Genomic DNA, 22,522 nt, shown 5'->3' with positions numbered 1-22,522 from the left:
GAGATCTACAATAATTATAGGCAGCATGGAGTAAATGAGGTGCTTGAGGAGTATAAAGAATGTAAAAAGAATCTTAAGAAAGAAATTAGAAAAGCTAAAAGAAGATATGAGGTTGCTTTGGCAAGTAAGGTGAAAGTAAATCCAAAGGGTTTCTACAGATATATTAATAGCAAAAGGATAACGAGGGATAAAATTGGTCCATTAGAGAGTCAGAGTGGACAGCTATCTGCAGAGCCAAAAGAGATGGGGGAGATATTGAACAATTTATTTTCTTCGGTATTCACCAAGGAGAAGGATATTGAATTATGTGAGGTAAGGGAAACAAGTAGAGTAGCTATGGAAACTATGAGATTCAAAGAAGAGGAAGTACTGACACTTTTGAGAAATATAAAGTGGATAAGTCTCCAGGTCTGGACAGGATATTCCGTAGGACATTGAGGGAAGTTAGTGTAGAAATAGCAGGGGCTATGACAGAAATATTTCAAATGTCATTAGAAACGGGAATAGTACCGGAGGATTGGCGTACTGCGCATGTTGTTCCATTGTTTAAAAAGGGTTCTAAGAGTAAACCTAGCAATTATAGACCTGTTAGTTTGACGTCAGTGGTGGGCAAATTAATGGAAAGGATACTTAGAGATAATATATATAAGCATCTGGATAAACAGGGTCTGATTAGGAACAGTCAACATGGATTTGTGCCTGGAAGATCATGTTTGACTAATCTTCTTGAATTTTTTGAAGAGGTTACTCGGGAAATTGATGAGGGTAAAGCAGTGGATGTTGTATATATGGAGTTCAGTAAGGCCTTTGACAAGGTTCGTCACGGAAGGTTCGTTAAGAAGGTTCAATGGTTGGGTATTACTGGTGGAGTAGCAAGATGGATTCAACAGTGGCTGAATGGGAGATGCCAGAGAGTAATGGTGGATGGTTGTTTGTCAGGTTGGAGGCCAGTGACTAGTGGGGTGCCACAGGGATCTGTGTTGGGTCCACTGTTGTTTGTCATGTACATCAATGATCTGGATGATGGTGTGGTAAATTGGATTAGTAAGTATGCAGATGATACTAAGATAGGTGGGGTTGTGGATAATGAAGTAGATTTTCAAAGTCTACAGAGAGATTTATGCCAGTTGGAAGAGTGGGCTGAAAGATGGCAGATGGAGTTTAATGCTGATAAGTGTGAGGTGCTACATCTTGGCAGGACAAATCAAAATAGGACGTACATGGTATATGGTAGGGAATTGAAGAATGCAGGTGAACAGAGGGATCTGGGAATAACTGTGCACAGTTCCCTGAAAGTGGAATCTCATGTAGATAGGGTGGTAAAGAAAGCTTTTGGTGTGCTGGCCTTTATAAATCAGAGCATTGAGTATAGAAGTTGGGATGTAATGTTAAAATTGTACAAGGCATTGGTGAGGCCAATTCTGGAGTATGGTGTACAATTTTGGTCGCCTAATTATAGGAAGGATGTCAACAAAATAGAGAGAGTACAGAGGAGATTCACTAGAATGTTGCCTGGGTTTCAGCAACTAAGTTACAGAGAAAGGTTGAACAAGTTAGGTCTTTATTCTTTGGAGTGCAGAAGGTTAAGGGGGGACTTGATAGAGGTCTTTAAAATGATGAGAGGGATAGACAGAGTTGACGTGGATAAGCTTTTCCCACTGAGAGTAGGGAAGATTCAAACAAGGAGACATGACTTGAGAATTAAGGGACATAAGTTTAGGGGTAACATGAGGGGGAACTTCTTTACTCAGAGAGTGGTGGCTGTGTGGAATGAGCTTCCAGTGAAGGTGGTGGAGGCAGGTTCGTTTTTATAATTTAAAAATAAATTGGATAGTTATATGGACGGGAAAGGAATGGAGGGTTATGGTCTGAGCGCAGGTATATGGGACTAGGGGAGAATACGTGTTCGGCACGGACTAGAAGGGTCTAGATGGCCTGTTTCCGTGCTGTAATTGTTATATGGTTATATTATATGGTTATAAAGAGGGGATCCTAACATCTGAGAAAGCCATGTATTTAATTAAAAATATGACAATGAGCATGAGCGGAGGGGAGCTATTCAGGGATTTGAGAAAAATAGTTACATGAATTTATAGTGCATTCTATAGCTTGAGGCTATTTGAAAGCATTTTATAGACAATTATTCACTTTGTGAACTGGGACACTGCTATAATGGAGGAATGAATGCAACAAGATAATTCACTTTAGTTACATTCATAGATTGATAAACACAGGCCAGGATTTTGTGATGACATCTCCTGCAATTCCTAATTCCATGTGATCTTTAACAACAGAAAATTCATTACTGAGGCGGTCACCATCTGTCTGGCCTATAATGCCTGTGCTGGTAAAAAAACAAAAAACAATACAGTCTAAAGATAGACGCACATTGCTGTAGTAACACAGGCAGCATCTCCAAGGACAATGGATAGGTAATGTTATGGAACGGGACCCTACTTCAGACTGATTGTAGTGGGGTTGGGGGTATGGTGTAATTGGAAGCGAGAAAAAAACCAGGATAAATCGGGGCCAGTAACAGATGATCTCAGGCAAGGAGGTTCCCTGATAGGCTGATTGTTGGATAGCGACGATGTGATCCAAAGAGGAAAACACTATTGCAAAATGTGGAACTGGTTAATTGACATTTAGTGGAGGAAAGGGGGGGGGGGGGGGGGGGTGAGGGAGGTGAAGAGGGAGGGGGAGGAAGGTGTATGTAAAAGTTACCTAAAATTAGTAATTTCAACATGTTTAATCCCACTTTACACACTTAATCCTCTGCTGAGTAAATCACGGGTTGTCACGTACAAATCTAAGTACTTGTGACAAGTGTTTCTGCCTCTGCCACCCTTTCAGGCAAAAATTTCCAGTTTCCTATTTTCCTTTGGGTGAAAATCATTTTCCTCGTCTCCCCTCTAATCTTTCAACCAATTACTTTAAATCTATGCCCCCGTTATTGATTACTCTCCCAAGAGAAATAGATACTTTCAATTTGCTCAAAATGGGACACGTCAATTATCCCTCCTCTTAGCCTCTACTGCTCCAAAGGTAATAACCCTTGCTTATTTAATTTTTCCCTCATAACTTTCCAGTCTCCTGGCAACATTATCTTAAATCCCCGCAGCACACGTTCCAATGAAATCAAATCTTTTTTCTAATATAACAAGCAGAGTACTTATACATTGATCGTTCTATTGTTATATATGGATCCAGCAGAAACTTGCTGTTCTTATTTTCAATGATTCCATTTGCAAAGAAAAGTGGACCATGCTTTTCTGACAATCTTATTGACATGTGGAGCTTTCCTTATGGATCATAACACTCGTTTAAGGGCAGACAAGACTCTGATTTATGACAAACTTCAACTCCACACCAAATCTTGTCTGAGGTATTGTGCACCAATTATTCTCAGGTATTGTACAACCAGTAAAAAGGGCACATGGGGTTATGTGTTGGGACTTTACAGATACGGCATGGAATCAGGCCATTCGGCCCACCAAGTCCAAGCCAACCAGCGATAACCCCGTACATTAGCATTATGCTGCACACACTAGGGACAATTTACAATTTTACTGAAGCCAAAGCAGGCTAGAGTGCAGAGAAGGTAATGGAGGGGATTGAGTGAAACAAAGATATCTCTAATATGGTAAAACTGGATGACCTGAGGTGGCAGCTAAAATCAGATTAATCTTATTTGTCTGTGTTATGCATTGCTAATGGCAAAACTGAGTGACATGCTCAGTAGGCCAGCCTGCACAAAAGAGAAATGAAAACTGCCAATGTAGAGGCACGCAGAAATGATAATGGTCATCAGGAAGCTCAGAGTCACTGCTGCGAACAGTATAATTCACCAACTACTTTAACTCAGCATCCCACTCTGACCGTTCTGTCTGTTCTCTCCTATATTGTTACAAGGCCCAAAAGCCTGAGGAACAACGCTATATCTTCTGTCTCGGCATGTTGCAGCCTTCAGGAATCAATGTCAGATTCTTTAGCTTTAGATAATTTGCTCGTTGTTTGCATCAGAACTGGCCTTTTCCACCTGCCATCGTTTTGGTTTAGTTTTTCTTTTTTATAGTACTGTGGGAAAATGTGTATCAAATACATTACTTTGAACAATCTTTATTACTTAATTAAGACTAAGAACATTTATATTGTATGGCCATTATTGCATTGATAGTGTACAAATTGGCTACTGCATTTGACTATACCATGTAGCATTTCATTGGCTGTTAAGTGTTTCATATGCCCTGGACCTTGACAGTTACTCTGCAATTAAGATCATTTTTAAATGCATGTGTCTGGGGAAATATCGGTCTTCATGGTTAAGGTATGAAGGGACACTAATACATAGAAACATAGAAATTAGGTGCAGGAGTAGGCCATTCGGCCCTTCGAGCCTGCACCGCCATTCAATATGATCATGGCTGATCATCCAACTCAGTATCCCGTACCTGCCTTCTCTCCATACCCTCTGATCCCCTTAGCCACAAGGGCCACATCTAACTCCCTCTTAAATATAGCCAATGAACTGGCCTCGACTACCCTCTGTGGCAGAGAGTTCCAGAGATTCACCACTCTCTGTGTGAAAAAAGTTCTTCTCATCTCGGTTTTAAAGGATTTCCCCCTTATCCTTAAGCTGTGACCCCTTGTCCTGGACTTCCCCAACATCGGGAGCAATCTTCCTGCATCTAGCCTGTCCAACCCCTTAAGAATTTTGTAAGTTTCTATAAGATCCCCTCTCAATCTCCTAAATTCTAGAGAGTATAAACCAAGTCTATCCAGTCTTTCTTCATAAGACAGTCCTGACATCCCAGGAATCAGTCTGGTGAACCTTCTCTGCACTCCCTCTATGGCAATAATGTCCTTCCTCAGATTTGGAGACCAAAACTGTACGCAATACTCCAGGTGTGGTCTCACCAAGACCCTGTACAACTGCAGTAGAACCTCCCTGCTCCTATACTCAAATCCTTTTGCTATGAAAGCTAACATACCATTCGCTTTCTTCACTGCCTGCTGCACCTGCATGCCTACTTTCAATGACTGGTGTACCATGACACACAGGTCTCGCTGCATCTCCCCTTTTCCTAGTCGGCCACCATTTAGATAATAGTCTGCTTTCCTGTTTTTGCCACCAAAATGGATAACCTCACATTTATCCACATTATACTGCATCTGCCAAACATTTGCCCACTCACCCAGCCTATCCAAGTCACCTTGCAGTCTCCTAGCATCCTCCTCACAGCTAACACTGCCTCCCAGCTTAGTGTCATCTGCAAACTTGGAGATATTGCCTTCAATTCCCTCATCCAGATCATTAATATATATTGTAAATAGCTGGGGTCCCAGCACTGAGCCTTGCGGTACCCCACTAGTCACTGCCTACCATTGTGAAAAGGACCCGTTTACTCCTACTCTTTGCTTCCTGTTTGCCAGCCAGTTCTCTATCCACATCAATACTGAATCCCCAATGCCGTGTGCTTTAAGGAGTGTTCTGCTTCATACATTGTTCAGCAAAATCAAAGCAACTTGTTACTATTGATAAATGTATGTTAGGAGGATATTTTAGATAACGATATAAGTGGATGGCAAAATTAATCTTGAGAAGAGAAATACATTTATTCTGACAACTGATGGACCTAAACCCAATTCAAATTTCAATGTGTAAAATGAAAACAAGTACTGTTTTTGCAGAAATGACAGAACAGATCTTATGTCATTAATGTATTGAATATTTAACTTTTTATTATGGGGTGGGAGAAGAGTAAAGAAGAAATAGATAAGAAGGGTATTAAATCCATGATGGAAAAGGCCACTGGTTCCTAGTTAATGATAAAAAGTATCGATATTAGATGGCACCGACCATAATCACAGATACCCCTGGGCACTTTGGAGATAATGAATTACTTTTGAATTGTAGTGACTCAAAGTTATATTTGCAAACTTAGGAAATCTGGAATTAAGACATAACATAAGGACACTCTGGCAACTAATGAGCAGATCTTACCTCATGAGCATGTTTAGAGAAAGTATCGGCACTGTATAACATGGCCGCCGTTCGCTCCTCCAGCTCACTTAGTTTCTGCCCTCTTTCATCCAGTGCTATCCTGGCCCTTGCCATCTCTCCTGCAACACCAGATGCTGCTCCTTTGACCCCTTCAATTCCACCAGTCCCTGGGATGTGCTGGGCCAAGCTCCTCGAGGCTTTCCCCGCTACAGATTCACCAACTGGTGTAGGAAAGAAAATCACATTTATAAGAGAAATCAAATGTAATTCTGAGGTCAAATGAAATACATGAATTTAGCAAATGGCAATGTAATTGTTCAGAAATTACATTTTAATGTATGCTTTGTGCTCTAAAGTCATTCGCAAATCACTGGGATTTTATACACAACCCTAATGGTGCTGATCTCTTTCACCTTTGTTTCTTCCTATTTCCCCATTATAATACATAAACCGAAGCATTCTAGGAACAGACAATTTACTTACCATTTCCCCCCCACTTGAAGGCAAGGAAAATCAATGGAGCCTTAGACAAACTGTTTGACAGCATATACCTAAGGAGTAATATTTCTGTGCACTTTTTGTTTTGTCAATATGCCATTGTACTTACAAAGCTCTTCCCTGTCCAGTGACTGGGCACCACCACCAAACAACCCTTTAAAGAACCCCCTGTTTGGAGCATCTGGTGTTTCCACAGGGGTAAACAGCTCTCCCAGCATTTCCTAGTAAAAATAATATTTAGAAATACCATTTTAATTAAAAAATATATAAAACAAGAACCTGCAGTATAGATAACATTTTACATTTCTAACTTTTGTCATTATTAAGCCTTTATTTTACTGGTGAAAAAAATCTGACATTCAGACTTGCCAATAATAGCAGTGTTCTATCCTACCAAATCTAAACATGGCATATTTCAAGGTAAGCTTTTACCACTTTGAGTAGAGTAAGCAGCAGTGAATCCAATTTACACGCAGCAAAGATTGCACAAAATTTCTCAACATTATTACACCAACACCATATTTAAACAGGTCCCTCGAAAATAATGATTGCCATAGAGGTTTCAATTGAATGGGGGTGCCAAGAATCATTGTGAATGTAGCGGGAACAGGGCAATGAAATTGTTACTTAATGCTGATTTAACGGGTCCATTAGTGCCATAATGCAACAAATACATTTACAACAATCAATGATAATAGATAATCAAACTATAATAGCGCAAAACCAAAATCTGTAGAGTAACCAAAAACACAAACAGAATAGAAAAACAGATTACAGTTGCTAAATTTGTCATCAGTGTTCTGCAGTGTACAAGAGCATGATGGTTGATGGGATGAAGCCATTCTTGAATCTGGAGTTCATGGTTCTCAGGGCCCTGAACGTTCTTCCTGATAATAGCAGCGAAATCAGATCGAGGCTAGGGTGGTAAAGGTCTTTGATGATATAGAAACATAGAAAATAGGTGCAGGAGGAGGCCATTCGGCCCTTTGAGCCAGCACCACCATTCATTGTGATCATGGCTGATTGTCCCCAATCAATAACCCGTGCCTGCCTTCTCCCCATATCCCTTGATTCCACTAGCCCCTAGAGCTCTATCTAACTCTCTCTTAAATCCATCCAGTGACTTGGCCTCCACTGCCCTCTGTGGCAAGGATTTCCACAAATTCTCAACTATCTGGGTGAAAATGTTTTTTCTCACCTCAGTCTGAAATGGCCTCTCCTTTATTCTAAGACTGGCCCCTGGTTCTGGACTCGTCCAACATTGGGAATGTTTTTTCTGCATCTAGCTTGTCCAGTCCTTTTATAATTTTATATGTTTCTATAAGAACACCCCTCATCCTTCTAAACTCCAGTGAATACAAGCCTAGTCTTTGCAATCTTTCCTCATATGACAGTCCCGCCATCCCAGGGATCAATCTCGTGAACCTACGCTGCACTGCCTCAATCACAAGGATGTCCTTCCTCAAATTATGAGACCAAAACTGTACACAATACTCCAGATGTGGTCTTACCAGAGCCCTATACAACTGCAGAATAACCTCTTTACTTCTATACTGAAATCCTCTTGTTATGAAGGCCAACATTCCATTAGCTTTCTTCACTGCCTGCTGTACCTGCACGCCAACTTTGAGTGACTGGTGTACAAGGACACCCAGGTCTCTCTGTACCTCCCCCTTACCTATCCTAACCCCATTGACATAATAATCTGCCCCCTTGTTTTTGCCGCCAAAGCGGATAACCTCACATTTATCTATATTATACTGCATCTGCCAAGCATCTGCCCACTCACTCAACCTGTCCAGGTCACCCTGCAACCTCCTAACATCCTCTTCACAGTTCCACCCAGCTTTGTGTTATCCGCAAACTTGCTGGTGTTGCTCCTAATTCCCTCTTCCAAATCATTCATATATATGGTAAACAGTTGCGGCCCCGACACCGAGTCTTGCAGCACTCCACTCGCCACTGCCTGCCATTCTGAAAAGGACCCGTTCACTCCTATTCTTTGCTTCCTGTCTGTCAGCCAATTTTCTATCCATGTCAACACCCTACATGTGCTCAGGGAATGCCTCCTGTACATTCCTTTGATGGTGGGAATACCTGTGATGGACTGGACAATGTCTACCACTTTCTTCAGCTTCTTTGTTCCTGGGCATTCAAGTTACTGAACCAGGTGATGCTGCAACCAGTCATTATGGTCATGGATCCATTTTCATGGATCCTCAGTGTTTCCTTCTTGAAGTCAACAGTTAACATTGAGAACAAGATTGTTCTGGCACCGTTTAATCAGATTATTAATCTCCCTCCTGTACTCGGACTCATCATAACACCATTAGTGCAGTGTGAGAATTAGACTGTCCTTTCACACAATTACTGCATTGCGTTTTTTGTCTGTCACCATTAATTCAGTGCAAGGTCTGGACTGTCCTTGAACTCCAATAATACAGTACAAGGTTTAGTATGCCCTGAAGAACATTAGAGCAATGGAAGCTTTACACCATTTCTAACCATAATTGGTGTGGTGGAGACAGAAACCCTGAATGAGATTAGAAGATTAGGATGGAAGAGTTTGCAAGGAAGTCTTGAATGATGCCCTTAATTTTTGGCATAATCATATTTTCAAAACCTTGAGCTGGGATTCTGTTTGCCTTGACCAGTCCAATTTGAGAGTACAGTCAGTAAATCTGAACAGATTAACAAGCTAAGCATAGGCCGTTTCATTTTAAGCAAAACAACTGTAGATATTAGAAATCCAAAATAAAAATAGAAAATGTTAAAAATAGCTCACAGGTTAGAAAGCATTTGAAATAAAATGTTAACTCTTCTGGTCCATAATGATTCTTTTGAAACTTTAATTCTGTTTCTGTCTGCAGGCACTCCCTGCCTGACCTGCTGAATATTTCAACACTATGTGTTTTTATTTCACCGCGTATCCTATGGGAAGAATCTGTGGTATGCAATTATGTTTATACTGGGTGATGGTCAAGTGTGACTTCAAAGTCATAAAGAGCTTTGAAAAAGACAGATGCCATCAGCATTTGTCAATAAAAGCAGTCCTAGGATTGAAAGTACAATTCAGGTAAACATAAATGGTGGAAGAGCTCTCCATTTACATACCTGCATAAGAGAACCATTAGCATGCTTACTGAAGAACACTTATATTACATCAGCTTGGTGGTAGATCATCTGATGACCGAATCAATTTCCAATTAACGGCTGCCAATTAAACAAGATTCACATAGACTACTTTGTACCATGCTTCAGTTTTCATGTGGTGGTTAATCGTGGAGAGAGTGAAGGGGCTGTCCCACTTGGGCGACCTAATTAGCGAGTTTAGAAGAGTTTGAAACAAAGACATGTTGAAGACCTCCTTCGACTAGCTATGACTAACTTCGGGAAAATTGGACAACGAATAGTTGAGAGTGAAGACGACCTCCCTTCGACTATGATAAAGACTATCTACGACTACCTTCGACTACTCTTGATAACCAATGACTAACATGCCGACCTACTACGACTAAACCTACGAGTAAAAAAAGTATAGATTTTTCCATGGCAACCTTTTTTTACTCGCGGGCATTTCTTAACATATTGAAAAAAACGCCGCGACCTAGCTGAGGCCTCGAGTACGCGGAGACCATTCTCGAGCATGAAGGAGAGTTACGAAGACCTCCTACGACCTCGTGTCGACCATGCTGCGAGTATGAGTCGAGGGCAAACGTGCCAGAATTAGGATTAGGTCTCCCAAGTGGGACAGGCCCTTTAGCAGCTTCAAATTCCTAGGCATTAACATCGTAGAATGACTGGTTGCATCGTAGCCTGGTACGACAATTCCTGGTACAGGAATACAAAAGGTTGCAGAGAGTTGTGGAGCCTGGCCAATCCCGTTTATCGAAAGCATCTACGTGAGGCGCTGCTCAAGAAAGTGGCATCTATCAAGGATCCCTACTATCTGGGCCATGCGCTCTTCTTGTTGCTACAAACAGGCAGCAATACAGGCCTTGTCCCATACCACCAGATACAAGAACAGCTACTTTCCTGAAACAATCAAATTCTTGAACCAACCTGCACAACCTATTCCTAGGCCAACAATGGAAGAATAGTCCACCTACCATGGACTATTTTTTTCAAATAAAGTTTTTGCAGGATTGTTTTATTTTTTGCAGTCTTCTTTCTTTTAGAAATTTAATATACAATATGTGTATAATTAATGTTTCATTTTTTTGTGTGTTTGAGTATGTGCCTGTGATGCTGCTGCAAGCAAGATTTTTCCGTGTACCTGCACCTCACCCTACTTGTGGATATCGCATAAATATGGGAAGATTAAAGGCATGGTCTCTACTTGGCTCACATTTCACCCAGATTATTGTCCTGTGTAATGGCAATATGCACCTCCATAAAAACACTGACTGTCTGGCTCAGTTCACTTTCTATTTCAACCATAATCTGTGCCTTTATTACCTCAAGACATCCAAGTGTTCCAAGATGCCCCATCTGCCTGTGTTTAGCCCAAATCCCTCAAAACCTTTCCTAGCCATATACCTGTCCAAATGTATTTTAAATGTTGTTATTGTACCTCCCTTATTGAATTCATCTGGCAACTAATTCCATATATCCATCACCTTCTGTATAAAAAGGTTACCACTCAAGTTCCTATTAAATCTTTCCCCTCTCACCTTAAACCTATGCTCTCTAGTTCTTGATTCCCCCCACTCTGGGAAAAAGACTCTGCATTCACCCCATCTATTCACCTCATGATTTTATCTACCTCTGTAAGATCACCTCTCACCGTTCTACGCTTCAAGGATTGGGCCTGCCCAATCTTTCCCCATAGCTAAGGCCCTTAAGTCCAAGAAAACAGCTTGGTAAATCTTTTCTGCACACATTCCAGTTTAATAGAATCTTTCCGATAGTAAAGTGGCCAAAATAACATAATGTCCCAACTTTTATACTTAATTCCCTGACTGATGAAGTCAATGTGCCAAAATCCTTCTTCGTCATCCTATGTACCTGCAATGCCACTCTCAGAGAAGCATGTACTTGTACTCCTTGATGCTTATGTTCTATAACAGTTCCCAGACGCATACCATTCCACTGTGAAGGACCCGCCCTGGTTTGACTTCCCAAAATGCAACACTCACACTTATCTGAATTAAACATGCCACTCCTCCTTTGCCCACTGGACTCCTATCTGCCAGTCAACTCTCCTCACCAATATCCTGGTAATTCTTGCTACATCTATAGCCTGGTAATTCTTGCTACATCTCTCCCTCGACTTTTTATACTGCCTACTTCCCCTCTACTCTTTGTCTGGATGAACGGTCTCGACCCGGAACCTTGTCAGTCCATTTCCCTCCACAGATACATGATAAGATGGCACACAAATAGAGAAATACAAGTGATATTGGCATTCTAATGTAAAGACTGTTTTCAATGTTTAAATAATTTCAAAGATTCTTACCTGTAAATTCTCACATGTTCCCTGACTATAGGTGATGCGTTGGATTTCAGTGGGTGAAACCAGATATAGAGCTTGCCCGTTATTGGTGAAACAGAAAGTACGAGCTATTCGCATATCGGTCAGTGGCAAATAATTGACGTCCAGCAGTGGCCTAAGACTTGGCAAGCTTCAAAAGAAAATCAGAATATTCTGGTTCAAAATATAAGAATGGTATTTCCTGGATAAAGTACACTATACAATAAACAGTTACTTGGATCAGATATCCCACCACAAGCACAACTGGGAACTCCAGCTGCTCCACAATGCAAATATGTTATACACTACGCACATACCTATTCCATAGATTTGACTTTCTAAGTTAAGATGTATGTTAAATTAAGAAAACTGGGAGAAGAGAACTGCTGAAATCTTATATTAAAAACTGACGTTCAGTGTTGCTAAAGTATTGATGCGAAAGGGAGTTATAATTTTTATTTTTTATTCTGGTAAATAAGCAAGACGGGGCTCCTTTACTGAATGTAAGTTCAATGGGACTGGTAAATAAAGCACATCTCGCTTTCAAGAACAAATACAGGCGGCATCAACTAGAAGTGCACAAGATTTGATTTTGGACCCTATGCAAGTCACTGCATTAGTGAAGCCGAGTAACACTGAAGCAAAAATAAATGTTGAAATAAACAAAAAAAATCCTGAAAGTCAACAAGCCAGGCAATATCTGTGGAGAGAGAGAAGCAAATGTTTCAGGTTACTGACCTATCATCAGAACCAGGAAAAGTTTGAAATCAAACAGTTTTAAGTTGTAGAGGTGGAATGGTGGATAGAACAAAAGGGAATGTCTGTAACAGGGTTGAAACCAAGAGAGGCTATGAGGCTGGCCATGCCGCTGCCTGAATAGGGTGGTGAAAGTTCACTAATTGCAAATAATCTGTTTGGAGGAATTGGAATCAGGCAATGAATGAAGCCAGATGAGAATGAAAGGGGAAATAAATAATGCTGGATCTGTGAAGTCTAGAATACTGCAGTTGTTGAAAATCTGAAATAAAAGTGAATGCTGAAAATACTCAGGTCAGGCAGTATCTGTGGAGAGAGAATAAAACTGAGCTAATGCTGCAGTTTGATGGCCTTTCATCAGTAAAGACGGTTCTGATACAGCATTGAAAGGTTGGATATCTACAACTGTTCAATTCAATATTGCATCTTTCGGCTGTACTGTGCCTTGTTGGAAAATGAAATAGTTTTAAGAGTTTATTATGGTAGTCTGTGTTGCAGTAGTGTCAAAGGACAAATATGGTGGTCAGAGTTCATGGGGAAATTAAAAGCTCAGGATTACCCTTCCGACTGAGAGGCATTCTGCAAAAGTGGTCACCCAATCTGCATTTGATTTCTCCAATGTAGAAGTTTTTTGATTTGATTTTAGCTTTTGAAGAGCTTGAAAGTTTAACCATTTCTTTGCCTATATGCACTGTCCAACCCATTCAATATTTTCCAGCAATGTTACGTATTCAGAATGATTCAGAAGGTGGTCACCTTACAAATCAGAATCTGCAGAGAGAGGGAATGGGAGACAGTGGGCTGCTGTTTATTGGCAAGGTCATGGTCATGGTCAAGGGGGATATACGTGGAGGTGTCTGAGAGGTGTTTCCTAGCCTCAGCAAGGTAAAGGCCAAACACTACATCGGCAACACTCTTATGTGCGGGTTTGGGAATGGTGTAGAGTGAGTGGAGGGCTGCATGTTTGGAGGGGATGAGACTGGAGCTGGTGAAGGGACGGAGATGTCAAGACAGTCGATGTTGTGGGGGCAGTCAGAAATGAAAAGTTCAAGATAGAGGATACAAGGCAGTTGGTGTCCAAGAGGAAGATCAGTGTTGGAGAAGGGGAAAGTTCATTAATGGGGGGAGATGGGGTGGGCAGGTATTCCTTTCCAAAGAAACAGACAGAGTAGTCGTCAACAGAAGGAGAGCACAATGTCATGGTGGGTTTGGAACTCATTGAGGTGTGGGTGCAGGGGTAAAAAGCTGAGGCCTCTACTGAGGACAGACATCTCATCACCAGAGGGGAAGGTTGGATCATTATAGCAAGATCAGGAGTGCCAGGCAGATGCTACTGAGTACACCAGGGTCACTATTCACCTTTGACTTTTGTAAAATCTTTTGGTCCATCAAGGGATTTCAGCCGGAGTCACATCGGTGGCACCATGTGAAATTTGGTTTTTCGGATGAGGGGAGAAAGAACTGGGGAGCTAAATGGTCGGGAGATTCAATAGTCACACATGTGATTTCAGAGTAGTGTGTTGCTTCCATGGTGGTAGAGTCAAGAGGTAACTGAGCAAGTGCACAGCACTCTTAGAAGGGTGTTTGAAAAGCCAAGGGTCATGTACTATGACAGAAAATGAAACCGCTGATGTACATTACAAGATGCCAGGAGATTAAAACCAAGAAATGATCTCAGTTGCTATGATCAATGATTTCAAAAATAGTCACATAGTGCAAGAGGGAAAGCTTTTGATTCTTGAGCACCGAGTCTGGTTCTGAGAGAGTGTTAGATCTGTACAAAATGATGGGGTTGTATCTCAACAGGACTTGGACCAATATCCTGACTGAGAGGTTTAGTGGTGTTATTAGGAGAGAGGGTGAGAACCTGATAAGAAAGAGGCAAAACAGGATGTGGGAATTCAGAATTCAATAAACAAATTTAAAACACAAAGGAGCAAAGACTGGATAAAGGAAACAGTTTGAAATAAAACAAGGTGCTGGAAATACTCAGTAAATCAAGCACACCTGTGAAGAAAAAAAGGTCAGTGTGTCATATCAATTACCTTTCTCAATTACCTTTCTCACTACTGGTAAAAGTTAGAAAACATACATGTTTTATGTGGCCAAAAAAGAGGGGAGTGGTGGAGGGGTTTAGAAGAATGAGGGTGGGACCTTATGTGGACCAAGAGGGGAGTCGCTGGGGTTTAGAAGAATGAGGGTGGGACCTCATTGAAACGTACAGAACAGTGAAAGGCTTGGATAGAGTGGATGTGGAGAGGATGTTTTCACTAGTGGGAGAGTCTAGGACTAGAGGTCATAGCCTCAGAATTAAAGGACGTTATTTTAGGATGGAGATGAGAAGGAATTTCTTTAGTCAGAGGGTGTTGAATCTGTGGAATTCTTTGCCACAGAAGGCTGTGGAAGCAAAGTCAGTGGATATATTTAAGGCAGAGATAGATAGATTCTTGATTAGTACGGGTGTCAGAGGTTATGGGGAGAAGGCAGGAGAATGGGGTTAGGAGGAGAGATAGATCAGCCACGATTGAATGGCGTAGACGATGGGCCGAATGATCTTATGATCACATGATCTTATGAGCATAATAGTGTTAAAAAGCATAGAATATGCTGAATTCTTGACACATATTTGAATGCTTTCTTAATCTCTGCGTAACTAGCCCAACAAGACAGAGCTAGAAGTAGTTTTACTGAGCAAACCTGCAAATGGAGAAGTTGGCAATGAGAAAGCATCTTGGAGGCTGCCATTATAATTCAGTTTGTTTTAGTATTTAGTGTTAAGAGACAGAGAAAAAGTGTCCTAACAGTGTTGTTAGCTCAGCTTTAGGGAACTTAACTTCGTTCTGATCTTGGGTGCTTTCTATGCAGAATGCATATTCTCTCTATGACCATATGTGTTTTACCTAGAGGCCCAGGTTTCATCACGTATATCAAAGATGGGGGTTAATTGTCTAATGTAAATTATCCAATCTTGATAAGCTGCAAAATAAAAAAAATCAGATGAGGGTATTGGATGAGCATGCAGCATGCCAGGTTTATAAATTAATAATGAATGGACCTGATGGGATTGTTCTGCTGATGGACCAAATGCCACCTCTTGAATAACACTAAGTATAATTTTTAATTTTGGTATCATCAATTTTACAAAGCTGAACTATAACATCAAAATTGGACTAGAAGGACCTATGTGAATGTAAATTAGTTTCAAGGCAGTGGGAAGCAATCAAGGAAGTTATTTATAGCGAGTGTCCCCAATAAAATAAAGTTGTAAACCTCAATCCTTAATCTAGACAACTTCAGCAGGTATCAAGAAACATACAGAGTAGAAGGCAAAAGAAGAAAAGGTTGTGATGGATAGATACAAAAAGCTGGAGTAACTTAGTGGGCCAAGCAGCATCTATGGCGAGGAGGAATGGGTGACGTTTCGGGTCGAGACTCTTCCCGCTGAGTTACTCCAGCTTTTAGTGTCTATCTTCGGTTTAAACCATCATCTGCAGTTCCTTCTTACACTGGTTATGACGGATATCCAGAGCTCAGTACTGCAGAAAGCCTACAAGAGTGTGAGTGAAAGTAAAAAAGGAAATGAGTAAGGCAAAGATGCTGCATAAAAATAATTGGCAGGAAAACACAGATGTTCCATAAATACATGAAAGAAAACAAGCTGAAAACGCAGGATATGATAATACTGGAAACCAGAAAAATAACCTTGCATGTGAAGGAAGACTTAATGTTCTAAGTTCCCACATAGCAGAAACAAATATAGATTTTGAGGAAGAATGTCAAGTATTACAAATGATAAACACTGACAAAGGACAAATTAAACGGTCAAGGATCTTAAAAGAGGATAGGTCACTATGCTCAGGTAAAAACGTATATCAGGCTCTTGGGGAAAGCAAGAATGGAAACAGTGTTGCCAATACTCTTTGGGTTCTGGCATTATTCAGAGGACTGGAAGATTGCCATTGTGCTGCTGTTGGGTATAAAGGGATAAAGCACCTCAGCTAGCCCAACAATGGTGCGATAAAAATAATGGAAAATAAATTGGAAATTACATTTAGAAGAGCTCAGGTTAATCAGCATGAATTTGTTCAGGGAAGATTGTATCTAATTAACAAATTAATTTTTGAGGGGATTTAATAAGGAAGATCCATTAAGTAGTTTTATGAATTTTCACACGATGATTGCCTTGACCTGTTGAGTAAACGCTCACAGGATACAAGATAAAGTGAGAGTGATATTATATTAAAAACAGGCTCACTGCAAAAATAAAAACTAAGTTTATTTCATTAAAAAAAGATTCCCGATTATCATTTCAAGAGGCAATGGACTGAGTGGGGAGGGTGCATAACCTACACAGTTCATTTATTGGCTGGCATGGCATGATTGGCCAAATGACCTCTTTTCTTATATATATTTTTTTATGAATATGCAAATTATGCTAAATGTGCACCATACAGCACATGTGTTGATTCCACACATGTACCTTGTCGATACCAAGTAGTTTACACATGCACCTAGTTATATATTTGTACTGACCTATATCTATATTACCTATACTAGACCCATTTTCCTTCATACAAATTACCTGTATACAGAATGTATTATATGGACATAGCCCAACTGAGCTATATTCACATTACCATAATATTCATGGTCATTGGTGCAGATGTTCGGCATGGAAGGAATAGGCCTGGTGACCATCTGACCATCTTGGTCTTAGGTCCGTCCACATTTCTGTATTCTGCCCATAACCTATAAAATTTGCTATAGATAGAAAACTATCCATCTAAAGTTTGAATATATTTAAGGACCCAACTCCTCACAACTCTCTGAGATAGAGAATTTCAACGGCTTATGAGATGAAAAATTCCTCCTCATCTCCATCCGAAATAGGCTACCACTTATTCTGGAATGATGCCCCTCAGTTTATAGTTGCCCCCATAAGAGGAAACATCTTAGCATGTATCTCTAAAGCTCCCTCAGAATCTCATGCACTTTAATGAAACTGTTGTTCATTCCTCAAATCAATAGCTGTTTAATTGTTTCTCATAAAACAATACCTTTATTCTAGAATGCAATCTGACTTTCTCTGAACTGCACGTACACATCTCCTAAAGGAGTATTCCAGATATTTCACCATTGCCCTGTACAGTTGCTGCAAATCTTTATTCGGCAATAAGGGTCAACATTTCACTTGTCTTCCAAATTAAAGACTGGATAGACTTGGTTTATATTCTCTAGAATTTAGGAGATTGAGAGGGGATCTTATAGAAACTTACAAAATTCTTAAGGGGTTGGACAGGCTAGATGCAGGAAGATTGCTCCCGATGTTGGGGAAGTCCAGGACAAGGGGTCACAGCTTAAGGATAAGGGGGAAATCCTTTAAAACCGAGATGAGAAGAACTTTTTTCACACAGAGAGTGGTGAATCTCTGGAACTCCCAGAGGGTAGTCGAGGCCAGTTCATTGGCTATATTTAAGAGGGAGTTAGATGTGGCCCTTGTGGCTAAGGGGATCAGAGGGTATGGAGAAAAGGCAGGTACGGGATACTGAGTTGGATGATCAGCCATGATCATATTGAATGGCGGTGCAGGCTCGAAGGGCCGAATGCCCTACTCCTGCACCTAATTTCTATGTTTCTATGTTACTTGCTGTTTTAGCCAGCTAACTTTGGCTTCTCGTACGAGGACACCAGATCCCTCTGTACTAGAGTATTATGCATTCTCGCTTCTTTTACACAATATCCTGTTTTTGTTATTAATTACAAAGCTGTTAACTTTACAGAGGCTAATTATCCGATAAACCTGCACATCATTGGAATACGGGAGAAAACCGGAGCACACAGGGAAAACCCATGCGGTCACAGGGAGAACGTACAAAGTTAATGCTGACAGAACATGTAGCAGGATCGAACCCTGGCCTTTGGCACTGTAAGGCCCTAACTGTACCCATCTCATTACGTGCTTTCTCATCTTTTTGGTGTATTGCTATAAAATTTGTCTCTTTTGCCTAAATCATTAATATTGAACGCAAATGGCTGAGGCTCTAGCATTGATTTTCTTAGTACGAGTTACAGATTATATATCTAAAATTGATCCATTTATTTTGACCTAGTTTTCTGGAGGTTACCATGCTTATATTTTATCAACAATGCCTTGAGCTCTCATAGTTAATTTATGTGGCACCTTATTAAATGTCTTCTGAAAATTAAAAAACATTACATCCATGAGCTTCCTTTTTAACTATCCTACTCATTATTAAGATTTATTAGTTGTTTATTAAGGTACAGGAGAACATTCAGCCCATCTGGTCCACATCAACCACCATCAGTCATATTCCCTTTTTTTTACTGTCTGTTGCCCCGCAACTTATTCAATCTCAAGTGGCCACCACTTTACGACACTTAATTTCACTATGGTGTAATTCACAGTGACCAATTTACCTTTTGGATGCAAGACAAAACTACATGGCATTGGGGAGAATAAAGACAGCATCTCAGATAAGGATTGTACCCAGATCCCTGGAATTGTCAGGCTCGCAGCAATGATGCTACATCACGATGCTTGGTAAATATCCTCTAGGAACTACAATAAATTTCCCAAATATGATTTTGATTTTTCCTTCATAAAATCATGTTGTCTCTGTTTTACTGTATCACAGTTTTTAAACATCCTTCGACTATTTCCTTAATAATGGACTCCTGAATTTCCCAATAACAGATATCAGGCTAACTGACATACAATTTCCTGCTTCTGGTCTCCCACCTTTCTTGAATATAATAAGAATACTAATAGTGATATCTGATCAAATTCTATGGAACTTTGGTAGGCCACATAAAAATGTGCACATCTCTTCCAAAATAAGTACATGGCATATACGGTACTCTAAATACATTTCTTGTATTATTTTCAAGTTCTCGGGACTAGACCCACAGCCCTTGAGACACATCCAATGTAGTAAAAACATAATCCCCAATGTACATGGCTTGTATCAGATCTACAATACTAAATGCAGTACTTGCATGGGACAGAAATCCCGGGGGACAGGGGACAGGGGGGAAACGGGGGGTCACACACGTCCCCTCCATGTTTTGAGAGGTGGGGGACAATCCTCCCCATCTCCATAATCCTGATTCATAATCCGGATTTTGAAATTCGGTGAAAAAAACTATTAAAAATCTCCACTTTCCGTGAGACAGGTGGGGGGTGGGGACTGATGATCGAGGGCGCCGATTGGATGAGAGAGATGTCGGTCAGCAGGCAGTGGGGGGGGGGAGGGAGCGGGACATGATGATTCAGCGCGGTGATTGGAGGAGGGAGGTGACGGTCAGAGGCGGAAGTAGGGGGTTGGGACTGAGGAGAGCGCAGTGATTGGAGGAGAGAGACGTCCTGGCGGAGCAAAGATCATAGAGCGGAGCGTGAATCGGTCCGTTCGCGGGGCCTTTCATCGCCCGGCGCGGCTTAAAATCGGCCGCAGGATCTTCCATTGCCCGTCAAATTGCTGTGTCGAGGTGATTGAGGCTTCCGATGTTGAAGCCCCCGCCGGGCGATGGAAGATCCTGCGAATGGGCTGATTGAAGCCCCACGATTCGGGCCAGACAAAGCTGCTGTTGCTGGAGTTCGGAGTCGGTCACCAACCAGGTTAGTTCTCGATGTTATCTTCCACAGGGTCCACGGCCGAAGCCTCGCATGTGTGTGCATGTGCGTGCGGCCATCAAGAAATTGTGTCCCCCCCATGTTTTGATAGCGATTTCCGCCCCTTGTACTTGTACCAAGTTATTTGTGCTGTAAAGCAGTACAAAAAAGATTTACAAGAATGTTGCCAGGAATTGATTACTGGGTTATAGGGAGAAGTTGGGCAGGTAAGGATTTCACTCCTTGGGGCATAGGAGACCCAGGATGACCTTATAGAATCATGAGGGGCATAGATAAGGTGAATGCCCACAGTTTTCCCCACCGCCACCAAAGGAAGGGGAATCAAAAACTAGAGGGCACAGATTTAAGGTGACAGGGGAAAGATTTAAAAGGGACCCGAGGGTCATCGTGTTTACACTGAAGGTGCGGTGTATCTGGAACAAGCTGCCAGAGAAAGTGGTTGAGACAGGTACAATAATAAGGTTTAAAACACATTTGGACAAGTCCATGGATAGCAACGGTTTAGAGGGATATGGACTTAACCCGGGCAAATGGGACTAACCTAGTTGGGCATCTCAGTCGGTATGTACTTGTTGGGCTGAAGGACCTGTTTCAGTGCTGTATTACACTTAGATTTTGAATGGTCATTACCTCATCCAGGTTTACTATGCAATTCATGTATTACTTGTACCAGACATATTGGACTGGCACTAAATTCTCAGTAATGTTTTCATGTATCTCTAATCAGATATACTGAACTATATATACACATGTATCAGATTATTGTAGTATATAAAGTTTGACTGGGCCTGACAATATTCATTACCTAATATAATTCATGACAAATACATCTGGCAGCAGGTACATTTTACCATTTGAACACCTTTATCAGATTCACTCATGTCAGATTCATGACACCGCAGCACACTGTACTATACATTACTGTACATATAACCTATATCCACTATACTACCTGCAAGAGATACACCATGTTAAAAACACTACATTACCTGTAACAGATGGCATGTCCATGACATGCAACTTCAACATGCATCATGAGTCTTGGTGGAAAATTTTTGCAAAAAAACAGTTGGTCATATAATGATTTACTATGTTTAAGAGTGGCTTTCTTCTTTTTCCTTAAAGTCTTTGTCACTGTGACCTCAATTACTTGACGAGGCACAATCAATCAGAAATACACGCGTTTAAGTGTAATGGTCAAAGTCTTGAATAAAAATAGCGGTAAAATAATTGTGATTAGTAAGGAAAACTGGGCTCCATGCAGAGGTACATTTTTACAACACTGCTACTCAGCTAGTGCGATTTCACTAGATCAAAACAGCCTATAATAGAATTAAATATTTTAAATTGTATTGACGAATTTGACTATTTCACTAATCTGTTCATTCTATATTCTAACATCACAGTACAGGTTGGAATTTGGTTTAGTGTGCTTGAGCCGACTATTCAAAAGAAATGAGCATTTTTCTTCCTTAACCGATGGATGTTCATTGATTTGAAATATTAGCAAAGTCAAGAGGGACTCTCTCTATTGACACTGCCCAAGTTACAAGGTGCTTTTAGCATCTTCTTTCTATTTTACAGGTACTTCATATAAAAGGTTTGTTTTACATTACATCAATATGAATTTACAGCACTGGGAAATGAAAGCCTACCAGATCAACTTCATAATTCACAATATTGCACAGGCCAAAGTTACAAGGTGATAATGAACAAAGATTTTCGATCAACACATTCCATGCACCCTTAGTTCAGAAGCATTGCATGTACGCTGTACTCTGCATGGTTCTCTGTACCCTATCATTGCTTGCACCTTCTGACACATTAGTCTTGGATGACTGCTCCAACACTCTCAAGCCCTCCCAACATAATGGTAAACCCAGATTCAAGATAAACAAAGCAGATTAAACCTGATGTTTCATCCACAGGAGTCATCAAACTCTATGTTACCTTTTTTCCCCAAACCAAACTGTTGCAGACTATTTTCTCCCACCCCTCTTGCTGTAAAACTCACAGAACCTACCTTTAAATTGCTCAGCACCTTGGTGTGCATCCATGGGAAAGAAGTGATTTTAAAAGTGTGGAGCGAGCTCTCCGTAAAGGACTTTTGATCATTACACTTAACATTTGAACAGATTTC

General features: G+C 40.8%; 1 protein-coding gene across 6 annotated transcripts in view; it reads right to left on the bottom strand.

Moving 5' to 3' along the window:
• The window catches only part of stxbp5 (syntaxin binding protein 5), a 245,187-nt gene that overhangs the window by 4,602 nt on the left and 218,063 nt on the right, over positions 1 to 22,522 (bottom strand). For all 6 annotated transcript variants that reach the window (XM_033026117.1, XM_033026118.1, XM_033026119.1 and 3 more), the window contains 3 exons: positions 11,961 to 12,126; positions 6,612 to 6,723; positions 6,005 to 6,225 (listed from right to left, as the gene is read on the bottom strand). In XM_033026117.1, the coding sequence (XP_032882008.1) occupies positions 6,005 to 6,225; positions 6,612 to 6,723; positions 11,961 to 12,126 (499 nt within the window). The remainder of the gene's footprint in view (positions 1 to 6,004; positions 6,226 to 6,611; positions 6,724 to 11,960; positions 12,127 to 22,522) is intronic.

The sequence above is a fragment of the Amblyraja radiata genome, chromosome 8, assembly GCF_010909765.2.
Source record: "Amblyraja radiata isolate CabotCenter1 chromosome 8, sAmbRad1.1.pri, whole genome shotgun sequence".
Classification (NCBI taxonomy): domain Eukaryota; kingdom Metazoa; phylum Chordata; class Chondrichthyes; order Rajiformes; family Rajidae; genus Amblyraja; species Amblyraja radiata.
The sequence above is the reverse complement of the archived record's forward strand: the minus strand, read 5'-3'. Positions and strand labels throughout refer to the sequence as shown.